The sequence below is a fragment of the Papaver somniferum genome, chromosome 6 (genome assembly GCF_003573695.1).
Source record: "Papaver somniferum cultivar HN1 chromosome 6, ASM357369v1, whole genome shotgun sequence".
Classification (NCBI taxonomy): domain Eukaryota; kingdom Viridiplantae; phylum Streptophyta; class Magnoliopsida; order Ranunculales; family Papaveraceae; genus Papaver; species Papaver somniferum.
The window spans coordinates 119,911,393-119,925,169 of record NC_039363.1 but is presented as its reverse complement, the minus strand read 5'-3'; the positions used below and the strand labels follow the sequence as shown (position 1 = coordinate 119,925,169).

The window sequence follows — 13,777 nt, the reverse complement described above, 5'->3', positions numbered from 1 at the left end:
GAAGAGGAAAAGTGGGAAGATATGAGAACTGAGTTCTATGTTTCATTTTCAATCTTTCTTCTTAATTTTCGTACACCAAAGTGATAATTTTTACATGAACTGATAAACATCACCCTTAAAGTGATAATTATTCACCAACAATTGACAAGTGGTGTAGCATGTGGCATTAATAAGGGTGTTGATGTGGGTCCCACGTTTAGTGTATGTCTATCAGTGGGTCATCCACCTGGTACAATCACGTATAACAGTAATTACTAGTATTACCTTGGGAGGTCCATGGACTACAATAACATACAAAGCTTCTTCATAGATGATGCTTGGCTTGGTTTCCCCAATTCAAACCCTAAAAAACACAAGAGATTCGGATTATCGGGACCGTTGGTAATCTGGTATTCAAGTTCAAATACGCTCAGATTGTGAGATTAAGAATATAACTTTTGATTAATTCATAAGATACTGATTCCTTATAAGAGGCTCAGCTTAATGTTGCCGCAATTCGACTCCCGAACAGGAATACCTAAACTACCTTTCTGCTAATAAGAAAACTATGAAAATAACCCGCTGGTCTAATCGTCATGAGACTCGGTTCATGACAAGTTTTCTTTCACCTCTATCATTTTTATCTGTGGCACATTAGTTGGTATCAGATATAGCGTTTTTAGATTCTTATCTAGAAGTAGATCCTTAAACCGCTTCGGAAACTCAAACCCTAACAAACAAAAAAAAAAAAACTATTCGTTTTTCTTTTTCACTACCAAAATTATTTTTTTGATTTTGCCATGGATGAAATAGCTACAAGGAAAGACCTTGATAATCTATTCAAGAACGTAATGAAATATTTTGGTGTTGAAGATGAGGAACTACATGACGATAAAGAAGTTTCGTTGTCAGTTCAAGAGGATTCATCACCAATTGAAGATAGAACTGACATGATTTCGGCTACATCAGTTGGCGCAGAAGAGATGGAAGTTACTTCTCAAAAGAGTAAAGAAGATCCTTTTCCTATGGAATAAAATCAGGTTAAAGAAGTTCTGATTTCACTTATGAGGATCCAGTGTCATCTGAAATACGATGGTTCAGCCAAGTACAGACGCAAACGTCCTACGTATGGATGGTATCGAACAAAAATCAAATCCTCTAAAATCTTATGCAACATTAATCTCTCAGTGTTTGATAAAACTCTACCATGAATTCTTCCAGAACAATTTTCTAGTGGTATATCTTCAAGAGATCGAAAATTAGCTGCATAGACAGAATTATAAGGCGACACAAACGGATTCTCATAAGATGAATCTACATATATAGACTCAACCACGTCTTCCTTGTTACGAAATATATGAGTCCACACAAATTTCCTCATGATCAATAACTTGATTATTTTCAACCCTAGATAAAGCAACCATATTAACATCAAGAATTGCTAAAACAAGATTCAATGACTTACCATGAAGTTCTAACGGATCATATGATATGTCGTTCTTCTCATAAGTTGATTCAATACGGTCCTGGACAACAAAAGTAACGGGAATAATTCAAAAGGCAATAAAACATTTTAATCAAGGGATTGATTTTACTGAATTCCCGAGAATAATAGATGTAAGTATATGCATCTCCGGACTTCGTTTGAGCAGGATCTTGTTGAGTCTAATGTAGAATTTGCAAAGAACATAATATATGGAGAAGAAACAAATATACGACTACATTGTTTACCAACTCTGATATATTTTCATTCAACTGAAAAATCCTTTAAATAGACATTACAAGACTATCTCCACTAACACATAAATCCTTAGTTTGTGGGAACCATAATCCCATATACATAAAACGTGTTTATAAATTCTTGAAATACCAAATTATCAGGACACACGTTTCACACTACCTAGTTAATAGGAAATCAAATACCAAATCAAACTAAATCAAATATCTTAATAAACGTGTTTTGATTACAAATTCAACACCTTCCCTTAATCTTAACATGGAATTATGTTGTCTTCACTATTGCATCATCCATTAACTTCATACATTTGTAAAACATCATCATCATATATATCAGCAACATTTGTAATTGTTTGCCACGATCACCATCATCATCATATACGATCATCATCATCATACATCATCAATCAACAACATCTTTGATTTGTTGTTGCCATCATCATCTTCATCACAATCATCATCATCATTGTCAGAAACAAACCGTTGTTCCCAACTTTTCATCATCACAGCTAGAAACCCATGTTTTCTAACCCAAAACCATTTTTTAATGGAAACCCTTGTTTTCCAAATCCATAAAAGTTATTTTTCTACTTCATCAAGTAAAACGAATTTAATTGTAAAAATAAATAAATCTTAAACCATTTTTCTAAACAACACTTTCTCACACAACAAATCAAAAACTTTTTTTCAACAAAATTACTCAAAACATTTTTTCTTAACAGACAAAAACAAGTAAATATTTTTTCGCCATCTCCCGAAGATCACCTGGCTCTTGATGCCAAATGTAGAATTTGCAAAGAACATAATATATGGAGAAGAAACAAATATACGACTACATTGTTTACCAACTCTGAAACATTTTCATTCAACTGAAAAAACCTTTAAATAGGCATTACAAGACTATCTCCACTAACACATAAATTCCTGGTTTGTAGGAACCATAATCCCATATACATAAAACGTGTTTACTAATTCTTGAAATACCAAATTACTAGGACACACGTTTTACACTACCTAGTTAGTAGGAAATCAAATACCAAATCAAACTAAATCAAATATCTTAATAAACGTGTTTGGATTACAAATTCCAACATCTAATACGTGGGTTACTGATGTTGATAAATCTGGTTTAATTTCATCAGAGGATTTCACTTTTCATATGGATGAAACAAAGTATTTCACTTTTCATCTTATCGAACTCTCTTGTCTAAAGAAGTTATCTTTCCTTGGATATTTTCATTCGTGCCGCATGAAGTACATTGTTCTCTCTGACCCTGGAATCGGTATTCATGATTCATATGGTGTATTACAACTTGAAAGGGAAAATGATGTTTTCATCAAGTTTGACAGCAAATATTTCCTTCCTCAAGTTTGGTCATACTTCCCGGAATTCTGGTCAGGACTTGATATTAATGAGGTCAAGTGGTTCTGTAAGATTGTACACTTTGATGCTTTTTGGAACGATATGAAGTATAGCTTGGATAGTATAGTTATACCATTGACTCGATGGAATAATACTTTTTACAAGTTCACTATTTCAGGTGTACACACTTCTTTGGGATTCAAGACTATATAGCTAAGCAGACTACACATTACAACGGTGTCTCGGAATATGGTAATTAACAAGATATTTGTGGAGTTTTAATTTTTCCAGTATATGTAGAGGCTTTGATAATTAATCCAGGATGCCGGCATGATCGATTTCATATAAATCTTAAACAAATTGCTTCCTTACTACAACGAAAGTTGGTGGTTTTGGATATTTTTCACTACTACAATCATTTGGATGATCTTTCGATTCTTCGAACGCCATGTGCTTCTATATTTATAGCACATGAGAACTACATGATTCTACCGCGCACAGAAAAAAGTCACCATTGAGGTTTATGAATTATTTTCTACTCCTTCTGCATTTCGGTTTGGTAGTTCAGCGAGTAATAGTGAAGAAATCTTATCATCTGCAACGGAACTGGATCATTTGACACTAAGTAAGGAATTTGGTTCTTTGCATGGAGACTATCTAGCATTAACAAAGCTACTCTGTCGAGAAGAGTGCTGCCCAGAATGGTGTTGCTTTGCTGGACCTGTGACTTCATCTAAGGTTGTTGTTTTCGAAAAACAAAGCTTGAGAGAGCAAATGTATTCGTTTAATACTGAAAGAAAAGAAGACAAACCATTTCTTCAAGGAGATAATCGATCTGTTTTTCATTTCAAATAACTTGGTCATGCTTTTGGGAAATCTTGTGTTGCTATGGTTGAATTAACATGGTTATCTCAGAAGATATGCAATGCAGGGTTGCATAACGGGTAGGGTGGGTAGGATATGGCCTATTTCGCCACCCTGCCCGTTAACTGGCGGGTAAGAAATTTTTTACCCGCCACCCTACCTGCCATTAAGCGGATAAGATCCTACTGTACCCATTAATTGGCGGGTCGGGTAGGATAGAGTGGCGGGTATAGTCGTTTTTTTTTTTAGTTTTCTTTGTTCTAGACATCTGGACTTTATGGTTACTAGTACCTTGACTGTGTATATAAAAATGCTTCCCAAAAAACAAAAAAAATCTTGCAACAACACAGCAAATTAGAGCTATCCTATCTAATGGTATTGCCAATCTAACAAGGGAAAAATGAACAAACAAAAGCATCCTGTTAGGCACAAAGCTATTTGTAGTCTCAAGAAACAAAAGTTCTATTCTTTTCAAAATTGACGATGAATCCCAACATAATTCCATGTTTTTCACGTAACATTGCTCTTCATATAAGAGTATCATCATCAAAAGCTCTTCATATGACCTTCTTGTTCAATCAACATCAAAATCTCTTTATAAGCAACATATCAAAGCTGATTAACAAAGATTAATTAGGAGTCATAACATATCAACAATGCAGAATCATGAAAAGAGAACGAGGTTCAAAAGACAACTAATATTAAGTTCTTTAACTGATATTTGTAGCAGTACTGAGGCCATTGAAGTCTTGTAGCGAAATCTTTTCAAATCTAAGGTAGAAAGAAGACTATTAACCAACCGACTACTCCATCTGACAAGTTAACTATCTCATATGCTTATCACGAAATCAATTGTATCTAGTTATTCAAATCTTATGTAGAAATATTAATCAGTAATCGGTATCAAGAAATCTATTAGTTTTCATGCTCACCAGTTTAGAATTTTTGATAGCCGCAAAAACATCTGTTAGTTTGTTACACCTTTAGCTTAGGTCACTGACAATGAGAAGTTAACTAAGATATCAAAAGAAACCAAATAAATATATATGAAAGGAAAAGAAAAATAATGGTTTCCCTAGACAGAACCAGTAATTTGTGTACCATGTTTTCTAACAAACTTAAAGGTTAGAAAAGTTTAAGAGCATACATACATGTCTATTGATAACCAAAAACGTTTTTTTTATCTCAAAACCAATCACAAGGAAGGAAAATACAATATTGAATCGGAATAATGTAAGGTGTGATCTCAGTTGGTCTTACCATTTTAGGACCACTAAATACATATGCTTCAACTATAAACAAGTTACGTGTACATCATCTTTCCAAAATGAAATCTGGCAAGTACTTATCGACAATACGAACAACAGATAAATATGGAACATAAATGTTTGTGCCAAATGCTAACTACTACAGTGTAAAGTGAACATCTCAAGCATGTGCCTAAAATCAAGAAAAATGAAATGTTGGACCAGGCATGTTTGACTAAAAGAAATAACAATTGTTGTGAGCCTCAAAGATAAATAGTATTTGACTAACAGAATGCATGTATATGCCTATATTCATCATATGATTTTTTGTAAGCCTCAAAGATAAATAGTATTTGTTGGACTTTTGACTAACTGGGCAGTTAAAGTGGAATAATTACATTTTATTTTTTTATTATTTTTTAATTTTTTTGCTGAATCACATTTTTTTTTTTATTGAAAAACAAAGTCACAAGACTAAAACATGACTGACTCAATGTTGTTACATAGAAACAAAACAGAAATTACAGATTCAAGAAATACAAAGTTAACAGAATGTTAAATTTTGAAAAGAAAAAAAAACATGATTTGGCTCTCACATGTGAGCCCAGATCTACTTACTGTCATTCTGTAACTACCCTCATGCACTTGCTGAATGATTCTGCTTTTAAATCTATTAAGATTAGGCTTCATTTCACCAAAAAGCTTGGCATTTCTCTGAAACCACAACTCTTTCATAGTAGCACAAAAGCAGCTGTCATCCACATCTGTTTAACCATTTTACCTTGATGTTTGGCCACCTGACAAACTTCTGCAAATGAATGAGGCCTTGAAAATCCAAAAACCATAGTCAACCAATCCCAAACTGCAACACTGAACTCACACTCCCAAAGAGTATGATTCATATTATCTTGATCTGCACAGCAAATGCAGCAGATTGAAACTATTTCAAAACCCCTCTTCACCATAATAGTATCATCTACATAGACTTCTTGTTGCAACTTCCATACATTGATGGCAATACTAGGATGAATAAAATGTTTCCAAACATATTTTGTCCATGATAAAACTGGTTCATGATATCTTATTCTTTCAACTACAGAGTGAGTTGAGAAGGTACCATTTTTACCAGCATTCCATAATCTTATATCACCACCACCATGAACTGTAGGAAAAATATGATTGGAGATAAAAGATTGCAGTTCAACTGGAATGTTCCACTGACCTTCAGATAAAAGTGCATTCACTTTCAGACCAATATTTTGCTTGACATAATCTATATAACCAATGTCATTTATCAATGGATTTTCCCCCAACCAAATATCAAACCAAACTGAAATGTGTGATCCATCCCCAATTTTCCATCTGATATCATCTTTTAAAGCATTCCATGCCCATTTCAGTCCTTTCCAAATTGTGGATTGTCTCCAATTTGAAGTCCATTGGCCATATCTATTTTGAAATTTGGCAGATAAAAACAGTGCCCATTCTTCATATGAATTTAAAATTCTACACATGAGCTTCATTAACAATGATTGGTTGACAACTTTGAGTCTTTTAATACCTAGACCACCTTCCTCATAAGGGGTACAAACTTTTTTCCAAGAAAGAGTTTTGAATTTTCTTATATCTCCATCTCTAGTCCACAAGAAATTCCTTATAAGTTTTTCACATATCTTAATCACAGAGGAAGGCCATCTATAAACTGACATGTTATAGATAGATAAGCTACAAAGAACAGATTTAACTAGCACCAATCTATCATGAAAAGATAGTAAGTTATCTTTCCATGTTTCCAATTTTCTTTGAAGCACTTCAACTATATGCCAAACCATTGCATATGTAACTTTTCCTGGAGCAAAATATACCCCCAAATATTTGTCAGGGAATTTTTCTACTTCCATGTGTAACATGTTACTAATCAATTGTCTTCTTATATGTGAAGTACCATCCACAAATAGCTTACTTTTATTTCTTTTGATGATTAGACCAGAAACAGCTTGATATTCATCTAGTAGTTTAAACTAATGCTTAAGACTCTTCTTACCTCCATTACAGAATATGAATACATCATCTGCAAAAAACAGATGAGTAGGATGTATTTCATTCTTCATAACCATTGGTTGCATGTCACCTCTTTCCACCAAAGCTGAAATGTTTCTACTTAAAACATCCTCCATCAGAACAAAGAGAATTGGAGAGAGTGGATCACCCTGTCTCAAGCCTCTTCCTACAGAAAAAAAATCAACATGGGCCTACATTAACTAACACATAAATCCTTGCTTATTTGAAAAGAATGATTAACCACTCACACCAAGATTCAGAAAAACCATATTTTAAAAGAACTTTAATATGAAAATCCCAACTTACTGAATTATAGGTCTGAGAAATATCAAGCTTAATCCCTACATTGCCTCCCCTTCTTTTGAATTTTATCTCATTGACCAGCTCAGAAGCAAGTAAAACCTGCTCATGTATGTTTCTTCCTTTGATATAAGCTGCTTGCTGAGGAGATATTAACTTTTCCATAATCCCACTCATTCTTTTGGTGATTATTTTAGTAAAGATCTTGAAAATCACATTACTTAATCCAATTGGCCTAAATAGATTATCAGTTTTAGCAAATCACATTATTTTAGTGGAATAATTACATAAGATTTGCAAATATTGCATCAATTGTTCATGTACTTAACTACGAGCTCAGAGAATCAATTCACATTTTTTTCATAAATGACTTTCCTAGAAATGTTACATCAAGAAAAACTGATATTTTCGAAGAACGAGCGACAAAGGAAAAACACTTAAATAGTCTGAGGCTAATACTAGCCTTAACCTTACTAGACAAATTCACCCACTGGTACTGCTACTCTCGTCTGTTCATAGACCGAAAGTTATGGCTCTTAAAGAAGAGCTTTATTTTGTATCTAAATCATTGTCTTTACCATAGCTTTCCCTGTTTCGAGTTAACCCTAACTTTGGTTTGGCCCTAACTAATCTGTCCATAGCTACCAAAGGATTCTAAACAGATCTTTTATATATCGTCTTAGCCATACGATCTAGGATGTACAACTGAAAATTCAAAGATCTTTCGTTCTTTAATGTTTTAGTGAGACAAGGATAATGGCATAATACATGTAACTTCATTTATTAGTTAAGTACACATCCAAACCATCCGTCTTACTCTTAGCCACAAAATCTAGGATCGTATCCCCACTAAAACACATAATTTACTGGATAGTGGTGGTATGAAATTATTTATCCTCCGTGGTATGGATCACATTTAGTTATTGAGAGCTACAAAAGTACAAATTCACTCACTTATGGAAAATTAAGCATCCAAATTCGAATCAGAATCAAGCTTCTGAGCTATCAAGCTCAACTCAAGTGAATCACTCAATCACAAAATAAACAATAAATTAGAGAAATACCAATTCCCAAGTCCTATTTCAGTAGTATAGGGTTTTTCATAAAAATTTCAAAATCAGTTACTAATAAACGGAAAATCAAGACTCTAACCTTAATTTCGTCCTCCATGTGGAACAAAATAAACTCCTATGAGAAATTTCATCAATCAGTTAACATGCATGTTAATTTCTCATAATGGCAATTATATTACTCAAAGGATTTCAAATAATTTCTTCAAATACAAACGAAACCACCAAGCAATACAACATACTTCAGGTATAAAAGAAAAACCCATTCAGATTATCAACTAAAAAAAATGATAATTATGTGATTATTATGGACTTACCTAATATTGGACGTCAATTCATAACTTCCCCATCAGATTTGCCGGAATTAGATTATTAGGGTGTAAGCGAACCAACTGAGTAAAGGGTTTTAACTGAGGACTTGAAAGATGAACATGAATTCGAGAAAAGTAAGGTCTAGGATTATGCAGCTTTATTTGGTGATCTTTGTACGTATTCCATCATTTCCAATGAAGATGATAACATTGGAAATTACTAAGAAAGAGGCAACGTAATTCTGTCCTTCGAAGAATACAGTTGCACAGGTACACATTTAGCACTTGACATCCTATCATCTGTGAATAATCCAGAGAATCATGTGAGGTATATGTTTCTGACACGAAGTTGCATTTGTTTCTCTATGGATGCTATAACTATGGCCTTTTTTCTGAGTGGAAGAATGTACATATTCCTGGAGTTCTTTTAGACCTATCGAGCTTGTCAGAAAAGGTCAAAGAATACATATTATTTTGGGGTGGTAGAAATGTCAGTGCCGAGAATCACTTACTGAAAGAACAAGGAATGAGTGAATTGAATATTCATTGAATAGTGCATGTTTTTTCGACAATGTAACTCAGTTTAGCAAATCTGATCATTACCGTTTGATATCTTTAATCATTAGGTTAATGAGGTGTCATGCTATCTGCGTACATATTAGCCACATTGGGAGTGATGGTCCATATAACATCATCTATAATGATAAACAAAGAAATTTGTTCTCCATAATCTTGCTAGTGAACGTCATGTGGAATACGAGAGAAGATTTCTAGAATTTGTGAACTCATATAATGGGTATACAATTTTGAACCTAGCAACAGTTCTTGTAGATAGTGCATTTGTTAAGGAAATGTTCGAGAAGAGCTCAAGATTGAAGCAAAATACAGAGGTTCAGTAATAGGCAATTTGTGCCACCCGTACTAGATATAACTGTATTCACATAAATACAGCCATGTGTCGAAATCCACACACGTGGACATCGCAAGATGAAGGAAGCATCAAAGAATGATGTCGTGTCAAAACATCTAGGACTGCACAGCATCATCATCCACGTGTCTGATTAAAAGTGAATCTAATGGCTCTAAGGCTAAGGAGTACACAACAAGAACATATATGAGAAGTACGGTAGCAACATAGAAGAATACTTTATCAGATCTCGAGACAGATTCGAATTGGAAGGGCAAGATGAGGCACAACTAACACCGAGATGACACCTGCATTAACAGTTATCTAAAGCGTGCAGACTGTCCCAATCAGCCACATTAAATGCTACGAACATAGGATACTTTTCAAGCATCCTATGGAATAAGGGGAGGCTCGCCATCGTCACAGCACATTACTGTTAGAGGCATCAGGAAATCACAAAGATAGTCATCGGTATTGACACGATAACCAAGATGATAGGCTTCAGTAGTATCAGTGAAGAGGGGCCCATACAAAAAGTCGATAAACCCAGCTCGACTAAAGGAGAAGGGGTCGACTAAATTTTAGAAGAGATAACAATTGTTAGAAAGAGACATTGTAATAGTAAGTATGAGTTTTACCTTTCTTTCCATATCATCGTTCCCAATTCAGAGTCACTCGACTATCACTTGTAACCATGCTTGACCATAGTGAAAAACCCAACCCACCGTGGACGTAAGCCTTAGTGCTGAACCACATAAATCATCGTCTCATTTACATTCTGCATTTATGGCTTTGATTTGTTTATGTTATGCATCGTTTTAATCATCATAGATGTACCTATGATGCAAAGTAGAATTGAGAAAATAACGTGCCCGCAGGCTCAGAGTTTCCCAGGAAAGCTTAGTTATCACCTTATATTGGTTTTATTTCGTTGTTATTATATTTAGTCAGCAATGCGAACATTGATTGTGAACACGATGATATCTTCGTTGCATTTGTGTTCACAATTTGGCTCTAGAAACAGGGATACTTTTGTCCTGGTAAAAGATTTATCTTTCCCTGTGAACCCCTTTTATCACCCAATATTGTTCCTCAATACATACTTTGGGTGACAAACCAGCAAAAAAAAAATCTGATACAAAAATATTTTGGAAGAAACAAAACTTTTTCACTACAAAAACCCGCAGATTTGAAAGATCCGTCAAAATGCAAAAATGATTGAATTTGTTATCATCAAAAACCGTCAGATCCGTGTTTTCTCTTGTAAAAATCATTGAATCCGTGTTCTTTTGAAAAATTCTTTCGATTTATGTTTTTTTCTTGTGAAAACCTCCAGATCCATATTTTCCAGAACGGCATAAGTGGTTGCTGGCTAGGACGCGGCCTGTTGGCGCCGGTCGTGGTGCTATCTAGGACGCGAACTGTTGGCCCCGGCTTGGCCGTGGACTGTGGGCGCTGGCTTGGCCGCAGCCTGTTGGCGCCATGGAGTGTTGTCAGCGCGGGCCCAGTTTCCTTTTTCTGTGTGTAGCCTAAACGAGAAACCTTTATCTACTCGAACTTCAAAAGGATTGTGCCTATAAAAAGGCGCTACCTATCTTCTTCATCTCTTATTACTGGTTTTGTTTCCACGTCTTGGTGTTAGCGGAAAAGCAGTAACAACAAAGCAGGCGAGCATATTTCAGGTATGTATCCCAGTGTTTCTTCTTTTGCTTGTTCTTCAGTATTGGTGTAAACTGGCTTCAGTCCGCGGAATGATGGAAACTGGCTTCAGTCCTCGGAATGGTGGAAACTGGCTTCAGTCCACGGAATGGTGGAAAATGGCTTTAGTCCGCGGAATGGTGAAACTGGCACTTGGAAAGCTTGATAGATGGATCACGGAATGCTGGAGAGTTGGCGTTAACTTAACCACATAGTTATGGATCCATGGAGAGTTGGCTTGACCACGAAGTGCTGGAGCCATGGAGAGTTGGCTTGACCACGGAGTGCTGGAGCCATGGAGAGTTGCAGGTTGAGCGACTGGTGTTCCTCGTGCTGGCGCGCTGCTGGTTTGGTCATGGAGAAGAGATATTAGTACACTACTTGTTCGGCTATGGAGCATGAGTGTGGTGCACCCAGTCATCTATTTCCGTTCATGGAGCAATAAGGAATCCTTATTCTGTTCAAACTCTAGAAACTGCGTTCATATGAAAAGGGGTATCGACCCTCTTCTCTTTTTGTTCGTCCGACTCCATGCTTTCATCTGCAGTATCTGGCTCCTTTTCGTCATTTGTTAGCGGTGGTAGAGCGAGAATTAATGGTAACAAAGAAATCTCCAATAGTTATAATCAGCAGCAAGGCGAGACACGATAACTCAAGGTAGGTGCTCTCGCATGTATTCACCGAACAGTACCATCGATCTTCTCCAGGATGTGTAATAAGGTTCTGACTCCAAAAGAATGAGTATCTAACCTCTCCAGTGGATTTCAAAATTTACCAAACTCCATTGCACTCTTAGGATGGATAGATGAAATAATGTCAGGGATAATCTTGGAGATTATGGTTGCGTTGTTGGTTCATCCTTGACTTTAGGTTATTTGGCACCTATACTTTCTGATTGCGATGAAGATATGCTATGGATGCTAGTATGGTCGAAATCTTCCGGAGCCATCGGGTGAAACAGATGAGTTGAGAGACGTTCTGTTGGCGATGTGCTGCTATCAAGTCTTCAAAGACTTCGTTCCAAACGACATCTTTTTGAACCATCTTCTGAATCTTGGACTATTGCATGGAATACGGTGAGCAGTCCCCAGTTATACTTATGTTAGATCCGATGGCGTGGCCGAATATGTGTGTGTATCTCTGTGGAATGCTTTTGGGGTCTTTGTTGCACGTGTACGGCTTCATGTTGAGAAATTCTTGCGGCTCGTAAAATTTCGACAGTGATGATGTTGAAATCGGCATAACCTGGTTGAAGGAAGTGAAGGCATACCATTCTGGTAGTCCCCATGTGTAATTATCCTGAGCCTATTTTCTCGTGGAAGATGTGCTTCTGCTGCATTCATTGGTAAGGTGGTGACTATGTTTAAGCTTCTAAATATGAAAGAGGCTTCAGTCCCCAGGTGTAGCCTACTTTAATTGCATCGCCTTGAATCCACGCCTATGGGATTTGATACAATCTTATCATACTCTCCTGGATGTGATGCTGGGATACTTGGAATATCGCATGGACGAAACATTCTGGATAACGAAGAGGTAGATGTGGGAGAGTTATGTCGCTAATCGTGTCTCCCTCTGTCGCTTCAAGAGAAATGTTTCAGCCGTGTCGCTGGAGTTATCTCATGAATGCTTGATTGTTGTCGAGGATGGACCGTAATGAGAAGTCCCTAGTCGCACTTCTCTTTGGTTACTGAAGTTGTTTTCTCTGGGTAGGCTTGGGATCCGCGCGGCCTCGTAAAGTATTGCAGGCGCCTTCTAGATATAGAGGTAATGATATTATTACGCTACACCTTTGAAGGGTGGATGACCTTATCGCGTCTATGACTTTTGGTTGACCGTGTCTTCTGAGCTTTGACAGTGAAGGGATCCCGTGTAGAGCCTCAGTCCCCAAGTGTGGTTTACATGTTTCTATCTTGTATGGTCGGTGAGTTGACCACGATAATGACATCATTTTACATCTGTACTGGTGACTCTATTGCTTCTTCCACGTGAAACTTCGTAGTGGTTGTTGCTATGGTAAATCTCTGAATGGTATCGACAAACGAGCAGCAACACTAGCAGCAGATGTGATTAGAAGAGACTACATCGTCGTAGGAACCAAAATAGGTCGGTTGGAATTGCATGGGCGTCCATGGAAGCAAAGTAATTGGCTGGATGCATAAGCGATTAAACTTTCCACGACCTCGAGCTTTGAGGAGATGGATCAAAAAGTGGCCACGACTACGAACCTTGGCTGGTTGTAA

At 36.4% G+C, this 13,777-nt stretch overlaps 1 protein-coding gene across 1 annotated transcript; it reads right to left on the bottom strand.

Annotated features, from left to right (window-relative positions):
- Positions 1-1,057: 1,057 nt before the first annotated feature.
- LOC113291389 lies at positions 1,058-7,728 on the bottom strand. Its single transcript, XM_026540925.1, has 6 exons — positions 7,518-7,728; positions 7,235-7,417; positions 5,997-7,039; positions 5,809-5,904; positions 1,445-1,505; positions 1,058-1,386 (listed from the first exon to the last, which is right to left on the bottom strand). Exons 1-6 carry the CDS (start codon positions 7,726-7,728, stop codon positions 1,058-1,060), a joined length of 1,923 nt encoding a protein of 640 aa, XP_026396710.1.
- Between the last annotated feature and the right edge of the window lie 6,049 nt (positions 7,729-13,777).